This window comes from Anopheles maculipalpis, chromosome 3RL (assembly GCF_943734695.1).
Source record: "Anopheles maculipalpis chromosome 3RL, idAnoMacuDA_375_x, whole genome shotgun sequence".
Classification (NCBI taxonomy): Eukaryota; Metazoa; Arthropoda; class Insecta; order Diptera; family Culicidae; genus Anopheles; species Anopheles maculipalpis.
The window spans coordinates 20998798-21026518 of record NC_064872.1 but is presented as its reverse complement, the minus strand read 5'-3'; the positions used below and the strand labels follow the sequence as shown (position 1 = coordinate 21026518).

The 27721-nt window shown below is 41.2% G+C and overlaps 2 protein-coding genes across 2 annotated transcripts in view; both read left to right on the top strand.

The window, feature by feature from the left end:
* LOC126563967 (probable phosphorylase b kinase regulatory subunit beta) overlaps positions 1 to 16074 on the top strand; it is a 43284-nt gene extending 27210 nt beyond the window's left edge. The window contains exon 10 of the mRNA XM_050220838.1: positions 16054 to 16074. Coding sequence (XP_050076795.1) covers position 16054 — 1 coding nt within the window. The 3' untranslated portion in view covers positions 16055 to 16074. The remainder of the gene's footprint in view (positions 1 to 16053) is intronic.
* LOC126565761 (piezo-type mechanosensitive ion channel component) lies at positions 77 to 26651 on the top strand. The gene is made up of 31 exons (XM_050222968.1): positions 77 to 226; positions 4597 to 4692; positions 4779 to 5352; positions 5423 to 5717; positions 6122 to 6280; positions 7643 to 7736; positions 8483 to 8610; positions 9108 to 9305; positions 9384 to 9806; positions 9900 to 10045; positions 10109 to 10252; positions 10327 to 11910; positions 12299 to 12631; positions 12705 to 12865; positions 13968 to 14092; positions 14285 to 14632; positions 14750 to 15134; positions 16324 to 16380; positions 17700 to 17845; positions 18500 to 18817; positions 20175 to 20563; positions 20870 to 21190; positions 21598 to 21666; positions 21975 to 22109; positions 23127 to 23301; positions 23387 to 23808; positions 24317 to 24644; positions 24714 to 25462; positions 25531 to 25961; positions 26030 to 26252; positions 26333 to 26651. Exons 1-31 carry the CDS (start codon positions 163 to 165, stop codon positions 26649 to 26651), a joined length of 9339 nt encoding a protein of 3112 aa, XP_050078925.1. The 5' UTR covers positions 77 to 162.
* The last annotated feature ends 1070 nt before the right edge of the window (positions 26652 to 27721 follow it).

Sequence of the window (27721 nt, the reverse complement as noted above, 5' to 3'; positions counted from 1 at the left end):
TTATGTAACTTAGACTCAAAGTTTTTACTAAATACTGTTTACGTGTTTTTTAAACTTCTTTTCAGAATTCAGCAACAACGAATGAGTTCGTACAGTTGATAGAAGACAACGTTCACACCTTGGAATACCCTCGGAAACCGGAATCTTCCAAAATCGTCCAGGATGGCGAACTACTTCCTGTGCCTTGTTGTTCAACGGTTGGTTCTACCGCTCATTCTGGCAACATGTAAGTATTGGCCGCACGGGGCTTTGTTTACTGATGCATCAGATAAAGGGGTGGGTGCGGCAAATAGGTGAGGATACGCGCGTTGTGTAGGCATTTATCATTAAATTTAATTTACCTGCTTTGTGGAATGGGTGTCGTAAAAGTTTTACCCAACAAGCTTTAGTAGAAGCGGCACGGGCGCTACTAAAGCTAGAATTTCTTTGACGTAAGAGTGTGGTGAGCACCGGGAAATGGTGGTCCAATATGGACACGGATTTTTGTGTCTGTTTTTCCTTCCTCAAACAAATCAGGGCAGGAAGGAGGATAGAAGCGTACTATCTAAACTCCTCCAGCAACAAAACCTAGCGGAAATGTAAACGGAAAGGTCAGGAAATCCTGCCACGTCCGGTAAAGGTGTCTCGGGAATGTAAAGATTTCTGGGACAGTGATTTCGTTCGTTTGCCACCGCGGTTGTAGTGGTGGGCGTGACGAAAGGCATCGAAGGAAAATGATTAAAATGTCAGATAGAAAACGAGCACCTCCAACGCGTGCTGGCCGTTGTCTGGGTTGTTCGGAGTGGCGATCGAACTCGGTCATTGTGGGATATCATCGCTGGGGTATCATCGCTTTCGTTGTGATACGCGTCGCTCAACCGGAAGGGGAAATGATTCCTAATCCGTGGTCCCGGACAGGGGTCAGTGTAGGGAAGGGGAGGGACTATGGGGTGGCCAGAAAAGGGCTAGGTCATTGGCACGATGGGAGTGAGCGCAGGTGTTTTTTTTTTATGGTCGTGGATTTTTCTTTTCTTCTGTCGACTTAAAGTGCCGACTGTTTCTAGGGCTAGGAGAAAATCAATGCGAATGGGTTATAACGAATTTAGTAGCAATCGTACAGGCCTTTTGAAGCAGTATGAAATCTTATTTGTAATTTAAAATGTTTTTGGTTTTATTTAAAAGTTATCAATTCAGGTGAAATTTATTGTATTTCAGAGCCTGAAAGTATATAATTTTACTTTTAAAATTTTGTCTGTTATGTTTTGCGGTTTGTTTGCAATGTTTTGCGAAGTAATTTGACGTCGTCCAACAAAATTTCTAAACATGCCACCTTAATGTTTTGCTATTGTTTGAACCACGGATCAAAAACCTTGAAGTTCTTCAAGTTACTACAATTTCGGAAACGTTTTGCATACTGCCAGGCGTTTGCTTCAGTTTAATCGTAAAGCTGCAAACTAAAAGATTAAGGCTAGGCTTCCATACCAGCTTGATAGAATGTTAGTCAGTTTAATATTTTACCTTGCCATAGGAGCTTTATGATGATATCATCTTCTTGTACATCCAAGTTCATCCCGGTTCTTGTACATCCAAGAAAACTAGCACAAAAAGAAAAGGTCCTTGTTTGCTTTCTTGCTCAATAAGGAACAAAGCGGGAACGTAGCAGAACTTCGATTAGCTTCTGATACGACATCACACGGCAATAGTGTTGGTCACCTTTGTGCCCCCGCTTTCTTATTTACTTTGAAGGTATTTACTTACGTGCCAATATCCTTTTTCCTGCCTGTATTCGCGCCTGCCGTACTACTGCTAGTCAATCGGAAGGTGTGTGCGAACGCTGTTTCGTGCTTAATGTGAATGAAACTGACGTCAATCACAGGACTTCCCCCCGAACCAGGGAATACGCAGAACAAACAAAACCACGTCTCCGATGTGTGATCGGATTAGAGGTGCTAGAATGTCCTGTCAGGTAGTGTGCGAACTGAGGATTCAATTACAAGCGACTAAAGGAGGAGGATGTCTTTGGGATAGCGTTTTTATGGTCAGAATATGGTCTACACTGACCCAATTTTCCATCACGGTCAACAAAGTCGCGCACGGCACAATGTTCTGCAAGTAGCCGGGGCACAAAAGTAAATGGAAGGACCTCGTTTGTCGTTTCCGGTCGGCGGGTCAAGTTTGACCATGTCGTGTGGCAGGATGATTTCGATTGACTTAGCTCAGCGTGGTTTTGTTTGCCATAAAAGCTTCCAAAGCGCAGTCCCTGTTTTGCAGGTTAGCTGTTCGCACCTCTTTCCTAATTGATATTGTTATAACGCTACGGGGAGGGAGGCTCTACACCGTTACTGGGGCGCTTGTGGGGCAAAACAGGTCAACTGGTGGAAGCTTCCATAATCGAGATATTTAGGCATTGGAGCGCCTTTTACCAGAACACGCGCACACGTTACGTTGCGAGGTGATTTGTAATGTTGCGTATCACTTTCACTGCACGAAGGACACACATACGAGTGCCACTAGAGAGGCCAGGATTAAAGAGGAACATAAATCATGCATTCAACGTTCTGGCCTGCTGCTGTCGAAAGCACGAAGGTGGTCAACGATGGACGTGTTAGTATATCACGTCCCATTAGAGCCGTTACACTAACCCACTCGCCCTCTAGACTGGTAGCCGAGCGTGTGGCTAACCTTTCCAACCAACACCCGGTTTTGTAGCAATGTCAGCAGGATGTACTCCCGTGGGCTCAACTTGTATGCTAATTTTATTACACTCCCGCGGCAAAACGTAGTGGGAACTGGTCATTTTCACTGTGCACAGGCTTTACCCGTCGTGTTTTTCTGCCTAGGATTTGTGGATTGCTTGATGATGTTTTACAACGACGTGTCCCTCGGGAGGGTACAAGTGGCGCTCGTCCGTAAATGCAACGAAACGGCTTCTCTTCCGGGTGTGAGTGTGTTTTTTTTTTTGGGGTTCGTCCTAACGCCCTTTTCAGCGTACGGTTAGTGGCAGCTTGTGCGGGGTTATGATGGATGCTCACAGGTACTTTGGGAGTGTACAGCCAGTCGTCTAAAGGTAGTCTTTTATGGTTAGACAATTTTGTTTTCTTTCTCCAATTCCCAGGAGCATGAATTAAAGTTTTCAGCGTGGTGCCATCATCAGGTTTTTTTTCTAGAGCCATCATCAGGTTTTCTTTTTCTAGAGCGTAATATTACGTGGAGCATACGAATGGTTTTCATCATATACAACCTTAAGTCCTGATTTATTTTAAACATCCTATCCTGTTACGCACGAAGATTATATTATCTGAGATTGGTGTCTAAAATTCGAAACAAATAAATTTATTTCACAATATCGATTTAAAGCGAATAAATTCATACCATTTGGGATTTCTTAGTAAAACAATTTCCTCTTTTGTATTAGACGAGTTATATTGCTGCGCCGAGCTAAATGACTTTTTGGAGACAAGTGTAACATTTGAACCCAAATCCCTTCTATAGCATTTGACTAATGAATTAAGGAAAGACTATCCTACCGATTTTATTAGGATGTATTAATTCTTTATTGAAACAAGTTTAGCAAAAATGTCAGTTTTATCTTGTCGGCCATGACGAATGTCCTTTGCTCCAAGCAGAGTTACAATGTCGAATCTTTTCTGAACGAAACCTGAAACGGAATATTTTTTCCGAAAAATATGTGTCCTCGATGGATGAATGTAAAAGTGTGGTCTTTTAAGATAATATGAAGTCCTTGACGATGCCAATAACTGACAATAATCATGGCACGAAGTCTGCAAAAAGCCTGATTCTAATATGCGCTATAACTTTGATGGTAGTTCTCTGATGAATTAAGGAGCTTTTTTCTTTACAAGAATAGCTTCCTCTAGAGTGGATATAAAGAACGCTGATATAAATGATGTCATAGGCTAGACATAATCTTAATCGATCAGAAGAGTTTTACATGGTTTTATAGTTTTATAGATTTATAGTTCACCAGTTGGATAAGGCCGCTACTCATATGTCGGATCTGAGTAAAATCTAGTTTTCAGAAAAAAAAACTTGAAGGATATGAATAGACAGCACATTTTGTGTGTCTGTATCCCGTAGGAAACCATTAGTTTCGGGGCCCGATATTAGGGCCTCGTGGTGCAGAAGACAGCGGCGCCGATCTTCCAACAACAGGACAGGGATTCAAATTCCATCGGGACCGTCCTCCGGATTTGACAAGCTGTAACGTCGTACTCGTAATGATCTAAAAAAGTTTAAAATAGATAGACATGATATTCTAAATTTTAAAAAGAAAATGGATGCATACTTTTCGAAAATATTGTTAAAGGTGATGTTATTTTTATTTCGCTCAGTGTATTAGGTCCTCATCACTCAATTTCTGAATAGCTAGCATTTATTAGGTGATAATGCTAGCACTATAATTACGACCTAAACGTTTCTTATCGCTTGTCTCTTCATTATCAGGAATAATATGGTCACTAATCGATGTAATGATTGTGTCAACATCACCAAAACATTTATTCTGATAAAATCAAATATTAATCAACAATAGTCTGTTGGATAGTTTTTTTTACAATTGGGCTTAATGATTTTTTTTCATTTATCGTCCACTTTTAGGTGTGCTGATGAGACCGGTAGGACTGGCCATTCCATATTTAATATTCCTACTAGCTATACCGTATGTGCCTGTTGCCAACAAAAAAACTATCATGGGTAAGGGGGAAAAAAGGTTCTCCAAAATGGGTTTAACCGAACACAAAAGTTTACTTAAAATTTTCCATTTGCAACGTATCTTTCAGGACCAACTGGATTGTTTATGCGGCTACTAATATTGTACGCCACGCTCTACCTAGCGGTCATAATCGTGTTCCAGTTAATACTGATCGGCTTTCCAGGGAGTACGGTTGTGCCGTGCAGTTTGGGCGAAATTATACTGCGCCACATCGGTATGGTGTCATTCAACCAGTTGGGCGCCTGGATGGTGGTGTACTGGTTGGCACCGGAGGTGATACTTATATCCTGTGGCTTTGCAATACTATTCGTACTGAGGAAATTGACCGGTGTGATAGTTCCTCGGCGAAGAAGGCGTCGTGGAGGTGACGATGCAAACAGCAGCGCACAGGATGACACCGAACAGGGTACAGGGGCCGGTTCGGTGCAGGAGTCGGCTACGGCCGAGACGGACGAGTCCGAACCACAAACGTGTCTTATCAGTCCGGAACGGTTGCCTTTCTTCACGAAGCTGGGCGTGCTGCTGTCGATGTGTATGCTGTGTGTGGTGGGAATCATACAACCGTCCGCGCTAAGTGGAGTGTACTTTATCGTATTTCTGGGTGCTGCCTCATGGTGGGCCTGCTATAAGAAGCTAGATAGGTATGGGTTTGCAAAATCTTTCAAACATCAACAGCATTTTTAATACTATTTTTCTCTCCTTTCTATACAGGGCGTTTGGAATAGTTCTAAAGATAACGTTGGTGTTTCTAGTCATACATATAGTGCTGTTTCTGGCGTATCAGAACCCTTGGCCGCAGGAAGTGTTGTATTTCAACGATACTACCGCTCGTGTGCTCGGTCTGAAACCGATCCTCAATTCGTCCTGCAATCTAGCGAACGGCACCGATATCCGGAACGTGTACTTCAACTCGGACTTTGACACGGATGTGTACCTCAATCCGATCTTCCTGTTCCTGTGCTATTACACCGTAACGATGACTGCATCTTTGCTACTACGCACAAGAGTAAGTATCGTGGAAAGGTGTTTGATGCCACTAGGAGCGACCCAGAAGGAAGCAGTAACATTAATACTAAAATCAATTTTCATCCCATTGCTTACGTATTTTACCCCCACATTGGAATGTCGGAATGTGGACTCTCCGAACTAAATCCGTTCCCTTACACGTTCATTAAATGCATTCCCCCCCTTTGCAACATGATGCCTCTCCCGCACATTATACGGGAATGTAATTTGCGCTAAGCGTGGTTTCCCTAATCGTATATTCTTTAACGAATCGTATTATCTATTCAATCGCTACCGTAACTAACGCTATAACATGCATGTGCATGGTTGACGGAAATGTGACGCTTGAAAATTGAATTTGGTAAATCTTTATAAAACACAAACATACAAACACACTCCGCACAGAGCGATATGGCGAAGGATAGAAAACGGATGGATTTGTCGAGTCAGCTAGAGAATGGCATTAGGCTGCAAAATCAGATTTCTTTCCGCATGCAGCGCAAAAACATCCTGCGCAAAACGCTCACCAGCGATCGGTGGCGTGGAGCGGCACGGAAGGTGAAAGTAAGCATTTCTTTGCTTTGGTTACCATTTTTAAGGAGCCCTCTTGCTTCGTTTTGGCTTGTCAGCTTAAGCATATGCTCGATATTTTGTTCTAGCTTTGCATCAGTTTTAGTAGTGATTGTGTTAGCTTCGTTTTTTAATCTAAATACATTATTGTAAGTTAATCCTACAAATAGTTTGACGTTAGAGCTTAGGCAACACTACAGGTAAGCCCCGATGCGCTTTAGATTGGTACGTTTCTTAAAATCATTTCACGATCATAAAGTACTTGTTAGGTATAGATGGTAGAAGTTATGTTGGCTTCGCTCATAATTAACTACATTCATTGTGCTAACATGTTCTAAATGCACCAAAATTATTGAATGTCAAAATTCAGTTCGCTCGAGACAACTTTTGCTAAATATTTGCTTTTTTTTAAGATTAACAAGCGTTTATTACTTTGTTACCACACGAACCTGTTCTTATTAATGTACTTAAATTATTTATTTTATATTTTAAATATTTTTACTAACCTTCTCTTTTTATGCCGTAAACTTTGCTGACTTTGTGTGTTTCTGTTCTTTCTTTTTTTTTCTTTTCTTTCTTTCATGTCTTTGTTTTATGATCTAAACATTCTGAAAACAAACAAACAAACACATGGCTGTTGTTTTATTACCTTTTTTCGCTTTCGTTCAATGAACTGATCGACCCGGTGATGTGTTCTATGGGACGTTTGGCATTACTTATTTTGGACTATGTGATTTTATAACTTTCAATGTTAAACTCACGCCGTACGATCACCACTTATTTGCCATCATCTGTTCATGCACCCTTTATCATCATCATCGTCATCCTAACATTCTGTATGTGTGTGTGCGTGTGTGGGATTGCTGGCTATGGGCACACGTGCTTCTGGATCAATGTCCAAACAAAACAGTTTCAAACCATTGTTCCGAGTGCAAGGGGCTACTATACCTACGGTAGGTCGACGACATGCGGCAGAGGCAACACCTTACTGGTAAATTCCGACATTCCAGACGAGCGGACACCCGTACGTATACGATTTGCATACTGTCTTCCTCCTTTATCTCCTTCACCCACTAGTTCATAACAGAAAAAGAACGTCGACGATGGAAAGTGTTTTCGTATCACGTGTGTTTGCAGTGGCAGATAATTGGCAGTTTTATACAAAATTTTCGTAAACTTCTTTGTTTCAATCCTTAGTTTCTCTGTAATGTTTCATCCTGTTACGCACTGTGTTTAAACTTTTTGTGTGAATTTACTGTGTAACTTATTCTATATGTTGTAAATATGAATGTTCTTATCATAGGTTCTGCTGCTGCGTTTTTTAAATCCCTTTTTTTTCCTTTTTCCCCCTTGCAGCTGATGCGTCGAGGGACGCATAGAATTCGTGATGCGTCCGCAAACGACGGTAGAGAGGGTGCTCAAACAGATCAAATAGCATTAGAAACCTTAGGTAAGTTCGAGAGTTTAGGAAAAATGGTTTTAATTCATCTTTAACTGCACAAATCGCACATAACCGACGTATGCATTTTCAATTTTTGAAAATTCTAACATAACGTATTACTCTCCTTGTAAAATGATTTCCGGTAGGGTTTCGTTTTAGAAGCATACGCTTGAAAGTAAGCAATTTATTTGATTGAATTACGTTTATCGGCTGGAATGGAGACCTAGCATTATCATGGAAAGATATTCATTTGAATTAAAAATTAGCTCATATGCATCCAAATCTTATATAGTTGATCTTAATAGTTGTGAATAAGAAAACATTTTTTTCGTTTGAAAAGAAAATTTTTTTCAATATTTAATTTCAATTTAAAAATGCTCGCTAGCCATCATCATTGATCCATCTCGTTTATACTGCACAATATGCTTTGAACTTGAACTGTGTAACTGTATTATACTTAATTACTTTTTACTCTTAATTTTTTTCCTTTTCTTTTATTTTGTTATTATTGGCAATATCAAATCCGTGTCGAATGCTTTTCGCACGCACAACCTGTGTATGCTGTATGTGTATGCCTGTGTGTGTATATATATGCATCTGTAAATATGGATTCGGTAATGGGTAATACACGCAACAATGGCGAAAATTCACACGTTATCACACTATATAATTGTATAATTTAAACGTTTATAAATGTTTGCACATAATGCATATATTTTTCGTACTACTCTTAACGGATCACGATCATACTAAAGCAAGGAATAAAAAAATTTCAGACGAAGAAGAACCGTCCAGTTTCTTCGAGCAGGCGCTGCTGGCCATTCGGAATGTGGCTTCATACATTTATAAGAACAGTTACATCTTTACCAACGTTATCATGATGGTAAGTAGATTCAAGCCAGAGAAAGATGGCTTTCTTAATTCTTCAACAGGAAACAAAGCTACGTCCAATTGCATGAAACAGAAAGCTATAGTTAAAATATTATCATTAGCTTGATAGCTGGTACATCAAGTCCTCAGATACTCAAGTCCTGCTTACGAGAAGACGTTAGGATATCTAATCCGTTCTTGTCATATGAAGATTTTTGCCACTCAGCCTTCGGGCCACCAAATCACACCGATCTCCGTTATAATTCAGTGATAGCTTATAATTGAAGAACGATCAACTATTTTAAAAACAACAAATGTAAAAGCTTTGGTTCAGTTTCAATCTCTCTATGCTGTCTAATGATTAATTTAATAAATCAATATTAATAATAATTCAGTTTAATAATTTCAATAAATTGTTTTCTAAGCTTTTTTCGAACAAACGACGTTATATAAAAATAAGATTAATTCTAAAGGTGTTTTAAATATTTTTATTATTTGTTCTACATTTAGGTTTGGAGTATTATGTATCACAGTTGGTTAACCTTCTTGCTGCTGCTGTGGGCCAACATAATCTGGATTCTACCGAACCATCGAAGAAATATGCTGATGACCAGCCCTCTCCTGGTGATATATGCAGAATTTCTCCTGTTAGCACAATTTATCTACGGGATGAATTTGACTGAAGCGGAGCTACCGACAGTCATAGAGGTGTGTTTTAGGTTCAGAGAGGGGACTTTTCGAGGATCAGGAAGTAATACGTTTTTTTTTTTTGTATTATTCTTCCAGGGCTCCGGTATCAATCTGGAAGAGGTGGGATTCGTGCGGCGCACCGACTATCCTTGTGTTCCACTGTTAGTGAAGTCGCTGTTTACCACAATGTTTTGGATATCGATGCGGCAATTGATACAGGAGAAGCAAACGGAACGCCGGGAATCGATGATCGCTAACATGGCTGCCCCGCTACAGTTGCCAGTTGGTGCGGCAACAACGGCTGCAACGGGACCACCGTCAGCGACCGATCAACCACCAAAGAAAAAATCATCCGCAGTAGTTGACAAAATGGCCAAATTTTTGCGCTCACTAATGATAAAGTTCTGGATCTGGGTGGTGGCGCTAACGTTGTTTCTTTCCGCGATAATCGGTAACCGGATGACCATGTTCCGGATCCTGTACATGGCTTTGTTTTTAACTTTTGTACTTATATTCCAGGTGAGTAGCAGGCGGTGGGATTGGAGTAATTTTTAGTAACGGTGCAAATAGGTCTCCAATTTTAATAACAATTTTATCATTCGTCTATTTCAGTTTTCGTTCCGAGTGTGGCGTAAAGTAATGTTCACGTTTTGGCTTTGCGTTATCATGTACTCAATGAGTATTTTGATTTTGGTGTATTTGCATCAGTTCGAACAGTTCCCGCGGTACTGGGAAGCAATAGGGATATCGAAAGAATTGTATGTATCGTATCAAAACTAGAATTGGCACTGCATTGCTATAACAAACATGGCTTTTCACAGGCAACAAGACTTGGGACTGGAAATCTTTAAAACCGGTCAACTGTTTCTGCACCTCGTCAACCCCACACTGGTTGTTATCATTACCGTCATACAGCTGCACTACTGTCACGAGCGCTTTTTGATAATAAGCGAAATACCAACCGTGTAAGTGCAAAAGATTGGCTTTAAAAAAGAGTAACGAATGGCGGCATCTAACGATTGTGTTTGCCCTTTTGCAGCCAAGCCGAGGATCATTCGGACGATGAAGACAAACAAGAACCGGTGGCAGCACCGCCGGCGACCGATGGACCTTCGTACGGGACATTTACAAACCCAGAAACTGTTGCCATTGAAGAATCTACCGAACCAGCGGACCAAACCAAAACTGCAGCACCTGATGGACAAGTAACTACTTCTCCAGCAAAGACGCAGACAGATGCTCAAACCCATGCGCGTGGCAAACTCGTTGAAGACGATGACGATGACCAAAGTGAGAAGATCGAAGACTTCCGGTTCCGAAAGCTCTCCCGCCAGGAGATTACTGGATTCGCTCGGAAGGCATGGAAAATGTCACTTCACCTGCTGGAGCTAACATGGCTGTTCTTCGAGATTCATATGCTGAAGATTGTGCTGATCGTGGCTTTTTCGTTGAGCGTCAACTCCGTCAATTTGCTGCATATAGTGTACGTTGTGCTGTCCGTTTTCACGGTGAAGACACACACCACCGGGAAAGATTCGCTGATGTATGTGCAGCTGATCAGAATAACGCGCATCATGTCACTGTTCTCTGCCATAATGCTTCTCGCCACCATGGTGTATCAGGTGAAGTACATCAAGGAAGAATGGTTCGTTAGTGAGTGTCCGAATATCGATGCGAATACAACACGGATGGATATGAACAATATCAAATGGGCTGGAATGCGTAAAACAGGATCGGGTGAGACATTGTCGGACTTGCTGAGACCGTACCTGGTGTACATTTTGATCGTGACCGTACATACGGTGACGATTTTGCGCCAAACGATACATCGCATGCGACTAGGACTGTCGCCCAAAACACCGTCACTAATGTTCCCCCATATTGTGCGTGCCGATGCGGACAAGGATATACCGCGCATGATTCAGTATCTGTTTAACTACGGGTACTACAAGTTTGGTGTCGAGATTTCACTCGTCGCGTTGATAGTGGTTATCGGCAATCGGATGGACGTGTTATCGATTTTCTACGCCATCTGGCTCGCGGCTATGTTCCACATGACACGTGCCGGTTTGCAGCGACTTTGGAAACCGTTGACGTGGTTCATCGTGATTGTCATACCGATACAGTATCTGCTATTTATCGGGCTACCGCCATTCGCTTGCGTCAATTATCCTTGGTTCATAGCGCAGCTGGATCATTTCCGGATATGGGCCATGTTGCCCGAAAATACGTACGAATTTCGCAGCTTCGCCAACAAGATGGTGTCGGACTTTGTGCTGCTCATGTTTCTCTGCCGGCAGACGGTCGTATTTCGGTTGGAGACGAATCCACCGCGAGGATTCGGTGGAGGCAGTAATCAGCCGGTGCTGGAGGATTTTCAAAAGCTCGACGAGGGCAACCTACAGAATCCGACACCGGACTTCATCACGAAGGTGCGCAATTGGTTGGATATGGTAAAGCGGACGCTGTTTTTGGTGTCGTTTTGGTTTACGTTGGCGGTTGTATTTCTGACCGGATCGAACCGGGTAAACCTGTTTTCGATCGGGTATCTGATTGGTGCGTTCTTTTTCCTGTGGCAAGGAACCGATTTCTATCTACATTCGATCGAGTACATCCTAAAGCGGTAAGTGGTAAAAATTGTTAAATTATCGTGGCATTTATAGATGAAAAGGTCTAATAATCAGCACAAAAGACTGAAATACCAAAAATAGGTTGGGGTTTGAGAAGCATAACTGTCTACTTAATTTAAACAAATGTCGCATTTTTGATGAAACAAATGACAGATATCAGGATGGTATATGTTTGTCATGAACACGATCATAAGCATTCCAGCTAACAAAAACTGGATCAAAATTTGCGATACTGAAGCTTGTTCCATCAAAATTGCGATGTTTTTTTTTGCGGAAGTCCTAGACTAGTATCTTACGTGTGTAAGTTTTGACACAGCAGCTTTTTTACGTTTTATATCTTATAATTGTATACCCCAATTTAATTATTGTACTTCGTTTAAGGTGGAACATCCTCATATGCTACAACGTGTTCGTTATAGGCGTCAAAGCACTGCTACAATTGTTCGGTTGTCTGTTTCTGGAGAATCTGGTTAACAACAACTGTTGGGTAATGCAGCTGTTAGGCATGAACTGTTTATCCTCCGCCCTTCCTCCATTTCCACCTGGTACGGTCGATCCAGGCGAACAGTGCAACATTCCTGACCCATCCGATGCTGGGCTATTTTGGGACGGGATGTGTTTCGCCTTTCTACTGCTGCAGCGACGCTTATTCTCTAGCCATTACTTCTGTCACATTATCAACGAATCGAAAGCGAGCAAATATTTGGCGTCAAGGTAAGTTTACATATCAGATTCCAGAGGATGTCAACCTACGATAAATTTCGTTTTGGTATTTAAAAATTTCCAGAGGTGCCGAACTGATCGAGGAACTGCGCATCAAAGAAAGTGCACAAGAAGCGGAACGGGAGCGACAGATACTGGAAAAAATTAAAGCCAAGATGGACCGTATTAAGGCGACACAACAGAAAATACTGGAAGCTGTTCAGGATCCTGCCACCCATGCGATAGGTAACCCTTTTCAGGTCCTAACAAGTGCACCGCGTATTCGAAACCAATTATTCCCAACTAGCAGAGCTATATTTGGTTTTGTTTGCATTTCTCAATTATGTTTTCGCATAACTCGCATTTCAACATTGAAGAAAAATATGTCTTCCTAACGGATAGGCTTCTGTTCCGTTGTTCGCGTTCTGTCAAGAGTTGTTAGTAAAACCAGGTCAAGTGAAAGCGAATTTGTATTTTGACTATCGCTCACTTACTACCGATTACGTTTAACATTGTGTTAGAAAATGATGCTTGTGCAACATTTAAACATGTGCATAAGAGACACTCGGACTGGAGTAAGTATTTATGTTTTATTTTTTTAAGTTTAGGTTGACTTTCGGGTTGGTATTTGATTTAATTCGTGACGTTTGCAGTTGAGGCTACGCCCGGTGTGTTCAAATTAGACAACCAAGTGTGATTCCCTATTGATAAAATTGCCTTAATAACCACTAATAAGGGATTTTTCAATACAAATATGCCTAAATAGTGCTTTAGTTGACTGTGCAGACTGTGTCAATAGGGATTTGTGCTGTTTTTGTAGATGTTGGGCGTCTAGTTTTTTTGGAACTCTAGTTAGTCAAAGAATTAAGTAAAAAACCCAATAATCTTTTCAAGATTTTAATGAATGAATACATAAAGCACCGTTGGTTTGAATCACTAAGTATTGTGGGTCACGTACATACATTCTTGAGCATTTTCGCCTTTTAAATGCAAATAAGCGTTTTGTAGTGTAGTACTGCACCATGGTGGTAGTTGTGATTTGAAACACTTACAGTAGCACACTTTCCCAAGTGTGAATGCAAACCTGTAGCTTGAGTTTGTAGTCACGTTGAGAGAAGCAATCGATCAGAAGGGGCTAACCGAAATGGAGACGGTGGTTTGGGTTTTCCTTTCTTTTTATTTCTTTTCTCTTTTCATCTATCCTTGCGGGGTGTAACGTGCGAAACACGATCAATGTACACTTCCGCTGCTTACAATTTTACTACTACTACTTCTACTGATACTACTCACCCGGAAGATGCCGGACGGCGTCAGCTACAGCCGACTCATAGTATGTCATCATACACAGGATACCATACACCGATAGAGGACGAAATAGCGGCCAATTCAATGTTTATCGAGGGCGAAGGTCTCTCGGAAATGCCCTCGGACAATGGTGGGCTAACGGTAGGGCGCGGATCTTATCAAACGCAGGTTTGTGGTGTTATAAATGCTCCTGGTTCTATGAGAGCAAAAAAGATATTAGTATCGCGTAAGTGGAGAGCTGTCAGTCGGATTTTTACTTAAAATATTTCCCAAAAAAAAAAAAACAAAATTCTATAATCATCCGACGGATAGCTCAGTAAAGAAATGTAGTTGAATAATCGTTGCATACTCTAACCGTAGGTACCATCACCAAGCTCTGCCCTTATGACCGTTTCGCTGGATGCTTACTTGGACCCTCAACGAATGTCCTTTGATTCGCCCAACGATTTGATGGCAAGAGTTTGCAGTCCAGATGATACGTTCCCTGTGTTTTCACCACCACCGTTTGAAAAGGAGCAACCGCCTTTAGTAGCCTCTACTACTAACAACACGCTGATGCCACCAACAAAGACGGCACTCCAAACGCGACAACATCGACGACAATCGAGCCTGAATGCTGTGTCTTGGCCAGCAAATAACGAACTTACTGTCAGTCCCAAGGCGCAACATCGGGCAATTCCTACCGGCAATATTTACGTACCAACCGAAGTAATCCTCTTAAATCTGTACATTTTGGCCTTTACGAACGAATGCTTGCCAGAACTTTTAGGACTTCATCGTGTCAAAATTATCAACTGCTAATTGGACGGTTATTGCCCATTTTAGGAACCATCCAACGGTCGCGATAATGAGCAATCTCAACAACAACCTGCCCAATCGCCGCGTTCACCTCGTTCGCCGCGTTCGGCTACATTCGCTCCGAATCAACCACGCCATCGACGGCTGTCGAGCATGGGATCCGGTTCCGGCGTACCGGATGAGCTGACCGGAGGCGATGTGACCGGTGCGCGCCGTCGCTCGAGCTTCCTGGTGTCACTGTTCGTGGACGAGGATACTACGCGTTACGATGAGGTAACGACCACCGCGAACGGTGGCCCCATCTCTCGGCGACGGTCGCGCTCGCGTAGTTTCTGGGGTCCGGTCGGTGAAGCCGGTTTGCGGGACTCGATCCGATCCGCTCGATCGCGCTCACCCGTATCACACCACGAGTGTAATTATGACTTTATCACCTTTCTTTCGCTATACTTTTTTCGATGTCCGTGTCGTGTACGTGCGTTACAAATGTTTTTTTTCTTTTTTTACAACTTTTTAAATAAATTCGCCCCTTTACTTACCCTTAGTGATCAATCAACGTTGCTTGCGTTACTTTTCTCATTCACTGACACGCGCAAACGCTTCCGTCTTTTTAGTCTGCACATTCGTTGTTCTAAATTGCACAAAAACGAATTAAACAATAGTACATAACAGCATCAACACTCTCAATAACGTCCAAAATAATAACTACAGGTAAGAATGTGTCGCAATGTTAGGTAGAGGCGTACAAATCCGACGACTGCGAATAATTGTACATACGTTAACGAATAAAATGTGTTTTATCATTGTTGTGTTTCCTTTTTCGTAATACTAGAGTAAGCTGTCAATAGATTTTATAATAAAAAGTGATATGATAAGTCGAATGAAATAGTATACGGTTCCATTGTACGAGCATGAAATAAGATCTATCTTATAATAGTGATGAAATGAAGTGAAAATTATCTATTGTCTGTACATATTCTATTAGATTGAAAGTAAATAACCAATTTTCGTGCATATTTGTGTCGAATTTTCCATCGATTGCAGGATTAGTTCGACGATCTGTAACACGAATCAGCAAAACAATGTTCGTTGCATATATCTACTAAGAACTCCATTTTGTTACCTGTAAAAAAAAGACAAATACTGCAAGTGTATTATTTCACTGACAACCTACAGTTGAATTTTGCTTTTGGAAATATTAAGTGAATGTTTGCAAAAACTGTTTCTAAATTTTAACTCATAAGTTACCGAGAGACCCACGGCGTCAAATCTTCTTCATCCTAAATGAGAAAAAAATATTCAAAAAACTGTTATCGCATGACAATACGGATAAGAGCCGTGAAACAAAAAAAAAACTGTTAATGCACACATTTACGCTCTACCGGACAAAGCTCAATGTGAGAATATTGTAGTTGAGGTAATACACTTGTACTAGGAAAAAAAATGAATGATTTACATTTTCCAACATACTTCCCTAAACGCACGTCCTGCAAAGTGTTGCACTATGTTGTTACTATGTTGCCACCTTTACACCCTATGCCTTTTCTTACATTTTCAACCCTTGGTTTTTTTGTTTTTCTCTCTCTCTTTCCCTCTTATTTTAGATACTGTCGACCATAGGTCGAGTTTGAAGCGCAAAATATCGGAACACCGACCAACGGGTAACGGTAACGGTGGCAGGATATTGCATGTGGAACCGCCATTTTTCCACTGCTTCCTGCCCAAAACCGTATTACATTTTTTTTGTCTCCCTCTCTGTTTCGTTGTCCTCCCATCACCCCCCACAATCGCGTATTTATATTGACTATAGCATTCTATTATTCCCATTTGTTTGTTTGGAGTATGTAGTATTTGGATGCTGTGGATGCACTTTCTTTTCTCTCCCAGCTCGCTGTTGTTACGCTTACGGTTAACGCTCTGTTTTTTTCTTTTTTTGCGCAATTGTGAAAGGATTTTCACGAGATGGACAGACTTCTCGAGTAGTCTTCTTGAACGATGGTGGGATGTGACTTTGTGGTTGATCCGTAGTATCCCACACACGCCATACTAATAACTGGGAGAGATAACTGTCACTGTTGCGTGTACCGGATATGAATATCTGTATTTCATCTGTAGTCATTTGTGACTAAACACTCTATGGGTGGATGTGTATACCCTGTCTGTCAGTGGTTTTGGATTGGATGGTCGTAATGTTCCTAATAATTAGTGTACTGGCTAGGAAAACTGTGTCTAATGTGTTTCTGGCTTCTGTCAACTCTTTTCTAACAATTTCGTTCCGTTCTCTTCTGGCTGCGTCTGTTGTTCAGAGCAAATGTTTCTCTAACGCTTTCAAATCGTTGCGCTAATTACTAACCACAAACACGGCTCTTGCGAAATTTGTACTAATTTGGTCGGAAACCTTTAAGCGTGTTATCCAAATTTATTGGAAAGAAAAGCAATAAAGTGGAAATTCTTATTCCCACGTTTTGGAATATTTTGAAAATGGATATTTTTTTAAAATCTGGTCTAAAATTTAAACATCTCAAAAAAGGTATTTTTTATCTCCTTAAAATGCTGTTATTTATTTGTTCTATCACAATTTGCACATCCAATTGGCATATACTTTCCTACGATAAACCATCACAATCACGAAGGAGAGCACTTTTTCGTTACTTTTTTCATTGGCACACATTAAGCGTTGGTTTAGTTGTTCTTCAACTTCAAATTCAATTTCGTAATTGGTAAAGATCCCACCTTTCCAGGGTTGCAGGTATAACATACAAGTTGATAAATAACATTTGCCAATTTAAATGGTTTTAATCTGTCAGTTCCTCTAAGCACACAAAGATCTGGACCGCACCACCGATCTTTGATTTGTTTTATACACGAATAAACCGTAGACTAAGCTTTGTCTGTTGTATACGGGTACTCATATCAGCATATCTTGTACCTTGTGCCAATATGAAACGACTAATTCACCTTTCATCTGTGCTCCTTTTAGCGATACGATCCGGTGACTATTACATGTTCGAGGAGGTGGAGCAAGAGTTTGAGCTGGATCTGATGGAACCGTACGAGTATGAGGATGATTTGGACGAGAAGTCACAAAAGGATCAACGACTGCGTCATAGGCTTACGCTCGGCAGGGTAAGTTTTGTGTTCTCCGTTGTCCTAGTCATATGGTCATTGATTATTTGATTTTGTTTGTATAATTTGATTATTTTCATTTAAACTTTCCAAAGAATTGTTGTAGAATGGCGGAGATATTATGTTTTCTACACAATGTTTCTCTGTTATTTGTTAGTCTCTCAACACTGATTAATATTTCGCACCGTCTTTCACTCTCTTATTTATAAGTTGCTGTTTTTTCTATATTTTCCACTTTGATTGTTCGTAGTGGATTTCTTTTCTTGTTTTGTTAATTATTTTCCTTCAAAAATGTTTATAATCGAGAAATCTGTGACAAAATCAAAATGTTTATTTATTTTATTTATTTTTTCTTATCTAATTTTTGTTATCACACTACAAACAACCATTGCCTGACCCACTGAACCTTTGCACTTGTAATGCACCACAACGCCGCACCGCAACTTACCGCTGCGGATATGCATCTTTTTCTTGTTGCCCGTTTAAACCGACAAACCTGCTCAACCCAACCCAACCCTATCCACCTCCCCCCTGCTCGTGTAATGTTCGTGCATCCCTGTTTTAACCCAAAAACTACACAACGCATCGTCGTTATGCACTTGCCTATGTCCATGTGCTTGTTACGCGCAAATCGTCCATTATGGCCGCGCACAGTTGGCCGCACAATTACGCAGACAAAGGCAACAGGAGGTGTTTGAGCTTGCGTACGGCAACCGTACTGATAATGACGACACTAATGAGGTCGATCAGCCTCCTACACTAGCATCCAGCGATCTGCCGGCGGAGGATCAGCCTGCACCGTTACGTCGACGTCTTTCGTCACCGGTCGTTTTACGGCGCACACAGCCAGCCACAGTCGGGACCACCGGTGCTGATGGTGGTGGTGGTGGTGGTGGTGATACGGACGACTATACGGCCCCAGCGGAACGATCCGCCATTTCCGAACCTTTACCGCACCATTCAGCTCATTCAGTGAGTTTTGTGTTTACGTTTCGTTCGTTTTTCGCCGTTCGTTTTGAATATCATTCACGCGCGTACTGGTGTTGTTTATCATGCTAGAATATTTTTTTAATGATGTGTGTTTCTCATTGTTTGTAACAATTTCATCATTTTCGCTATTTCTTGTGTTCTATTGTCGCTTTTTCATTTTTCATTAAGTATTGTTGAATTTTTCTGTATTTTGCTTGATCGTTCATTGTTTTGATCTGGGTTTTTCATTGATTTTTAGTTCAAGTTCCCATTGACACATACATTTTTTCATTGATTTTTAGTTCATGCTCATATTGACTTGAAAGTTCTATTCGATTCCTTTTATTGTTTTTATTTCCCCCTTGTTTGGTTTTTGTTTGATGTTCTATTCCTTTTTTCGATTGAAATGTGTTTCTCTCATTCTCTACAATTTTTTTCCTCTTTCTTTTAATGCTTCGTATTCAGATTTTTACATATTACGTTAATGATTTGCTAAATTTATAATACTGCATTTAAACATTGTACCCTTACACATTCCTCTGGTTTGTTTATCTTTTCTAATTGTTTTTTTGCGTTATCCTTGATCGATGAAGTTTTTCATTTTTCTTCATCAAATTTTTTATTGTTTTTAAGTTATGCTTACAAACAAGCTAGTTTTTTTTTACATTTTTCCCTTTAGCTGCACATTTTTCTGCTTCTTTTTGTTTGTTTTACTTATTCATCTTGATAGGTTTTGTTTGCTGTTTTTGAAGGTCTCTTAATGTTTCTAGTTTTATTTAAAATTTTATATTCTTAAATTATTTATTAATATTTGAGAATGATAGATTTTTTTGGGAATGGAGATTTTTTTGAAATTTGTCATTACAATTTACTTAGAGCTAATACTTTGATATAATTTTATCTACTATTCATTGCCCTTTCTTCATCAATTTACTATCCTCGAAACATTCAAAAACAATAATTAATTGATCGTTAGTATCATCCATTGACTCATCATGGTTCACTCGATTTCATCTGTATTTAATATTCTGTTTGTTACCATTTCGCTAGCATTTAATTGGTGCTTAAACTTCGTGCATTTGGAAAATTTCTCATCTCTTCTGTCCATTTGTGGGATATCCTCTCCTCTTTCGCGGGTAACTAAGCAGGAAAATGTAGGTTTCGTTGTGTCAGCTTTTGACGTTGCGATTGGCATACGGAACTGCGCCCAAATCGCCGCACTGTGTTTGTGTAACTGTTTCTTTTCTGTATTCGGCTTTTGTTAAACAAAACAAAAATGCTTCTGGAATGTATTCATGGGCTGCTAGCTTCATAGGTATGAGCGGAGTACATGTATTAATTTAGTTTTTCTTATTTTTAGGGTCCTCGGCTACGGAAACCAACCGCGCTAGATGCGCCGGATGCGCAAGCAGCAGGCACAAGCCGAGAGCTTCATGCACAACAGTCAATAACGGACGAAGAGGCACGGCTGCTAAGCGACGAAGAGGACGAAGTGGAAGGTCGGAAGGAAGCGGCTCCGGAAGAAAAGAAGAGCAAATTTTCACTGTCAGGCTTAGCGCTGATACCGGCATTCTTGGCCGGTGCTGTTGGTTCGCTGACGTTACGGTTACATCGGGCTTCGCGTAACTACCGTTACGTGATGCGGGTGCTAACACGTGAAAAGCAGGTGCTAAAGGAAACACCCGGCTTCGGTGTGGGTATCCGTGACAAGGACGGTGTATGGACGCACTGTGTTTCCCGAACGGCTAGGTAAGTTCTACGCACATGTAGGCCGCTTTTGGAAAATTAGAAAATGAACAACTTGCTCTCTCTCTATAGTACAAGCCTAGCCGATCAGTTGATCGACGTGTTTGTATGTGTTTGTGTAAATAACGTTCTGGTTAGAGGGAACGATGTAACAAAACTAACGCTAATACATATTTGTGCGTGTGTACTTTTAGAACAAGGCTTTATGCTACCATAGACAGCTACTATAGTGTGTCCCGCATTTGCATCCCTTGTCCCCGTTTTGCTATTATGATTTACAATGTTAACCCTCATTATTAATTTACGCAGTAGTACTTCACCACAGCCCGAAGGTTCGGCTCATTCGGGCTCGGCACATTCCGGCTCTAGTAGCAGTAGTCTGTTGTCTCGTCCCGGTTCACTTGCATCCATCAGTAGATTCAACAGTAGTTACGTTAACGACCACACCGACTACGAACGTGACTATGCGGAAGCGGAACAGCCACCGTCTGCCGTACCATCGTCGCCAGCCGTAACGTTTCCGGTGTCCGAAGTTCGGGCGGATACGTCGGTGACCGAAAGCGAGGCAAGACCTAACACTATCCGCGATATGCAGGAATACTGTACAGAACGGCAGCCTGGGGATGAAGGGTAATACTATATGATACTACATACACGAACCACTGCAAAGCACTGAACGGATCATGAACAAGTATCGATTTGCAACAAAAGCATAGGAAAAAGGAGATAGACAACTGTCGTTTTACACGAAGCAGCTGATTAATCGATTGCCTGGCGGTCCTGATAATGGTGTGATGTGATGATTTTGTATTTTGTTCCTCGTTAACAGAACTGCTTTTCGTAGAATCAATAGATAGAGCAGAATAGATAGGCACTGTACATTAAACTAGAAAACAGAAACCTTGCACATATTGTACATATATTTTTTAGTCATTTTTTGTGATCTATCACGATCGCCATTTGGTTTTTCACTGTTTGATGGTGTATTTGGATATGATTGTTGATAAATCTCTTTGTAATTTTTGCATTTCGTACAGACTGCACACAGTAAGTGGATTAGGAGCGGCACTGGCGATGATCAGCCGCAAAGATCCGCTAAGGGAAGAGTAAGTATCAATCGGCACTGATTGATCCCCCCGTCCCCTAGAAAGCACATTTTGTAAATTTGTGGTAGTTTTGCTTGAACCAGATGTATTTAGAAACTATCCACTATGCTATGATTTATGGAGTTTTTTTTATAATTTCGATACAAATCATACATGTCCACATGTGCATTTATGGGTTTATTCGATTTTCAACTTTTGATTTACAGTTGAGATGTTTTTTTTTTTTTTGTTTCGACTTACTGTATGATATTTGTGTAACTTACTTGCGTTGATATTATTGTACTTACCACACCATACACCATCCAAAGACTCGAATCATACTATCACCGTAGGCGCAGTAATAGTTTACTACCCGAGATACTGATCTCGGCACCGTCGGCCGAACGCGGTCTGGACGAAGATGGGATACCGTACCGCTACTATTCCAATGATACGCTGGACAGGTACAGTCCCCATTTACCGAACAGCCAAAACACAACCAACAATACCAGTGCAACGAATTGGGCACGCACACACTTGTCACACGATTGGAAACTAAAACTTTTTCTCATCACAAGACCCACTTCTACAGCCACTGACTCTGCACTCATACAAGTAATCACGATGAATGCACATCACCGCATTTCAACGCCACAACGCATCGTATTTTATAGAATTTTAACTCAAAGAGTTGTCCATTTATTATTTAACAACAAAAAATCTAAATTTTCAACTTCTTTTTCCAGCAAGTCGACTTGGATAGCTGCTTTTAAGATTCTCGTCAGATCAGATTCCAAAGTTTATCGATGCTGTTAGTCCTTGCGTTGATTCAAATAGTTTCTTTATCCTTGAATTTTAAACACCGTTGATAATAAGCAGAGTATAAGATCGAAATACTCTTTTTGCGGATAGATCTTTAGTTAAAAGTGTCCCAGTTCAAATTTAAGGACTTTGGAAGACCACTCCATCTCACGTTACGTAATAAATGGACGACATCTAGTTGCTTGATTCCAGTTTTCTGTTTCTCCGTTGTTTCCAATTATGGCTCACCGATTCCTTCCTTTTCAACAAATGTTCCTAAATCGGTCGAAAAAAATCGAAAATAATTTGGCGCACATTTTTAACAATAATTCAATTTCGAATAATATCTTTAACGAATATCAATTGAAAAGCACTGTGCACTAATTGTAACAAAATAATCGTGCAATGCTATGCCAATACACTAACTTTAAACGAAGGATGGTAAATATTTCTATGGGTCTTTTGATTATTGGACTTCATTAACACGAGCGACGTAGAAAACCATAATTCCTAACCGATGCTTACGGTTGATTGGCACTTCCTTTTAACAAGGAATAATATCCGCATGATCGAATAAAAGTAGAAATATTTAAGTAAAATCCGTCGCTACTGTTAAATTGTTTCGATTTCATTTTGTTAGCTTGTATTCATACAATCTCATTCATTAATATTTTACGCAGCAAAACCGATGGCAGCTCAACCGATGCCGTCAAACGAACGCTCGACGAGGTGAGCTCCGAGGAAGACTTTACATCGCGAAAACACTCCGTACTGTTCGAACTGTTCCAGGCGGCATGGTACGCCATCATGTCGCACACCGATTTCATTTGCTATTTTGTAGTGTTTTTGAATCAGGTACGGTAACAAAGTGTGTGCATGTGCTACCACAGCACCATACAGTAATAGGTGCTACATTGACCCATCGTTCTTTAAATTTTAGGTAAACTCGGCTAGTTTGCTATCACTACCACTTCCGCTTATGGTAACGCTCTGGGGTACGCTAACGTTTCCCCGGCCAGCCCAAACCTTCTGGACGATGCTGATCGCTTACACGCAGATGGTAGTGCTGGTGAAGTGTATCGGTCAGTTTGAGACGTTCTGGTGGAACCAAACACCAATCCCTTCGAATCAACCGTTCCACGTAGCACGCTTGTTCGGCATCGAGCGCAAGGATGGCTATGCAACGTACGATCTTATCCTGCTACTTATGCTGTACTGTCATCGGTTTATACTGAAATCGCTCGGTCTGTGGAAATCGGACCCGTCCGATGAACCGGCCCTTACGGAGGGACTGTATAAGATCGATCCGAATGACGAGCGGGCAAAGGCGCTGATGGCAATGGCGGAGGAAAATGAGAGAAAGTAAGATCTCTACCGTAAATGCTCTAGACATAGATAAAATGATAAACATTATGTGTCCTTTTTTTGCGAGGAAGAAAGCATCGCCGAGAATATCTCATGAACCTACGAAATGCGCTCCAGCAAATACGGTATCGTGCTGTGCTGGAAGTTGAAAGATCTAGAGAAGGTTTTTTATTGTTATTCACAATTTCGCGCTGTTTCCGGTTGTTTAAATTTCCCTTTTCTATTGGTTTTTGTTTCAAAAAGCTCGAAGATCCCGAAGAGAGACAGTAATTATGTTCATAAAAAATCAAGCATCGCTCATTCGAAGGCATTTTTCTAGCGAAAGTGGACGGGTGATGCTATGTCAGTCGCTTGAAAAGATGCCTTTAACAGTGGCTAAGTTTTTTAGTGCCATAGATTCGAAAGGGTATGATTCCGATTATATTTTTTTCCAGTATACTACATGGCACCCAGGAAAACTTAGTGTTTCATAAAAGAATAACCTTACTTTTTTCGAATTCTCAAGGCGCGAAACACTGGATATTCGTCCACCGGATGAGCTAACTGGACTGTCGATGGTGAAAATCAACGAAAAGGATGGAACCATTGTAGAGGAGCCGACGAGCCAGGAAGATGGTAACGTGCTGTGCGTAGCCATTCACACCGAACCAACGAAAAAGTATTTCCCACAAATCGCGAAGGAAGCATTCGTACGCTACTCGGCAGCACTGTCCGCGTTCTTCAAGCAGCTGCTCGATCGAACCTCGCGCAAAACTACCGACGTGTACGGATACATGTTTCTGTGTGATTTCATCAACTTTTTCGTCATTCTGTTCGGTTTCTCATCCTTTGGGGTATGTATATTTGGAGGAGCAATATGAATGAGCAACACGGTAAAGCGTTTTATTCGTCCTTATTTTTAGACTCAAGATGGCGATGGTGGCGTGTTGTCATACTTTGAAGAAAACCGTGTCCCGGTTACATTCCTGGTGATGTTGCTCATTCAGTTCTTCCTTATTGTGGTCGATCGTGCACTGTACCTTCGGAAGCATATAACCGGCAAAATAGTGTTCCAATTCATTCTCATCATTGGTTTGCACGTGTGGATGTTCTTTGTGTTGCCTGCGACAACGGAACGTAGCTTTAATGCAACCACACCACCGGTGGTATACTACATGATTAAGTGTTTCTATTTGCTGTTTTCGGCGTACCAGATCCGGTGCGGTTATCCGGCACGTATTCTCGGTAACTTCCTTACGAAGGGCTTTACGATGGCAAACTTTTCGGGATTTAAGCTATTTATGACGGTGCCGTTCCTGTTCGAGTTGCGCACATTGATGGATTGGATCTGGACAGATACATCGATGACACTGTTCGATTGGTTAAAGATGGAGGATATATTTTCGAACGTGTATCAGCTGAAGTGTATGCGACAGCTGGAGGAAGATCTACCGGCGCCGCGCGGCCAGAAGAAGGGCTCGATGGTGAAGTATCTGATGGGTGGTGGTATGATGCTGGGAATAATCTTCTTGATCTGGTTCCCGCTGGCACTGTTTGCGTTCAGCAATGCCGTCGGTCAGCCAAACATTCCGCACGATGTGTCAGTGGAACTGCGGATCGGAACGTACGAACCGGTGTATGCGATGAGTGCGCAGAATAATAGCATTTACGGGTATGGTTTTTTTTTCTATATTTCAAATGAGTTTTTCATTTTCTAACACATACCACTTTTGACTTCAGTTTAACTCCGAACAATTGGTCCAACTTTACAACACCATTTATGGAGCGTGCGGCCCAAACGTTCCTTTCCAACTATGAACCAGCGGATGTAGCTGCTGTCCAACTCGGTATAAGCTCAACCTCCATCTGGAACATTTCACCACCGGATCGGAATCGGTTGCTGAACGATTTGATAAACAATGTAACGCTCACGTGTCGGTTCCGGTACACGATCAGTAGGATGACAAATTCGAAGGAGAATCCGGGCGTTATATCGGAGGAACGAACGTACCAGCTGGACGATGGTCCTGCACGGCAAGCGCTGATAAATTCGCTCACGAGACAGAAGGATGAAGATATGGCGCTACTGATGAACATTATGCCCAAGTTTTTGCGTGTGCAAAATAGTGGCTCGATACGGCCGGTTCATCAGCTGGTAAAAACAGCCGATGGTAAGGAGATGAAAAGTTACATTTTTCAAAGGATCCTTTAAACATGAAATTTGATTTACAATTTGCAGGTGATGATGCGGCAGAAAATTATCGCAACATGCAGCTGAGGCAGTTGTATATGGATGATAAATCGAACGTAAGCTGGTGGGAAGCAACGGAAGATTGTTCCGATCAGCTGTATGAGAAATACTTCTCACGCTTGCCATTTGCCGATTGTACCAATTTTTTGGTGATTTACATGTTTAACGATAAAATATTCCCCAGCACCATCAGTTCAATTGCTGCCGGAGGGTAAGTTTGATTTGGAAGAAAAAGGCTTTTATAAACGATTTTTTTACATCCCATGGTGGCGTTCTTTTTTTTCTGTTTAGAATTATCGGTATCTACTCGACGATGATTCTCGTGTTTTCGCGCATGCTCCGGACCAGTATCTTCTCTGGTGCTAGTTCCAAAATCATGTTCGAAGATCTACCGTACGTCGATCGGGTGCTACAGCTCTGTCTGGACATTTATCTCGTGCGCGAATCATCTGAGTTTACGCTCGAAGAAGATCTGTTTGCCAAATTACTATTCCTCTATCGATCACCGGAGACGATGATCAAGTGGACACGGCCCAAGAATGAGGGCGGTGGTGACGATGAAACGGACACAATGACCGAACAGGAAGTATCACGCCCAAAGCAGGAGTAAATTTGGACGGGAATGTTATTTAGTTTTTGTTTGTGATAAAAAGCAACCCTCTTTTCACTTGTTATGATTACCGACAGGCGAGTGAGCTAGAAGAGAAGTGAGGGTATGTTTCGATACGTGGTAAATTCGTTACTGTTCTTTGTTAAGTTATATGAAGCAATAAACAGCAAAGAGAAAGATATTTATAGTCAAACAGTTGATAGATGAAGACAATCGTTGAGGAAGGCGTGAGTATCGAACAGAAAGGAAAAAGTTTAATTGAATTAAAATACCAGAAAGCGATTTAAATGTTCTTTGTACATATATAATCATCATGCGGAACGATACACGAACAAAAAACGAGCTCGTTTCATTCACATATCGCCATCGAAGGTACGATCGTCTATATTATAATGGTAGAATTAAATTCGGAAACTAGTCGGAATAGTGGAAGCGTCCCATGTAAGACGTGGGAACCAGCAGTCATTCATTATTGTCATAAATTGTTCACCTCTCACTCTATATTTGTAACACCCGTTTTTTGCTACATCGTTTTTGCTCCCTTTTCCACGGTCACACGTTAATTTATTGAAGTACAAACGAAAAATTACATGCGTGTTAATATCTACGACGCGAGGAGGCACGGAATGAGGGCACAGTACAAGTGGTGCACTGCGGGTGAATTAATATCATAGGAAAGTTCTCGTTCGTATGGTTTGTTGCAGGAAATTGTATCATTTTATCGCGCGTGAATTCAATCGAAGTTGGTGTAAAGTTCAATAAAGGAAATCGAAGAAAATCTAATGAAGTTTTGCAATAAATGTGTTGAAGTGTAATTGTATTTCTTGGCATCATTCAGTGTCCGACATGAGCCTCTTCGTTTAAGACGTCTCATCGTGGCAGGGATCATCCACTTAGAGGTCTTATGTAAAGGTTGTCCTTGTCGTTCAAGAGACTTCCATTCGCATATCAAAATTCCTGATTCCGAACTATCGCTCAGTACCTTGCCCTGTTGTCAGATCTACTTGGATCAGACGGATAGGCTTTTTCCTGTGTCGACCAAGACGTTGGAACAACTTGCCAGGAGAAGC

Bases quoted from the DNA above. Each gene is read 5' to 3' on its own strand.
- LOC126565761 (XM_050222968.1), top strand. From the start codon at position 163: ATGGCGAACTACTTCCTGTGCCTTGTTGTTCAACGGTTGGTTCTACCG. The intron at 21,191-21,597 runs GTAATACTATAT...CATTTCGTACAG, and splicing joins CGGCAGCCTGGGGATGAAGG to ACTGCACACAGTAAGTGGAT. The intron at 24,645-24,713 runs GTATGTATATTT...CCTTATTTTTAG, and splicing joins TCGGTTTCTCATCCTTTGGG to ACTCAAGATGGCGATGGTGG.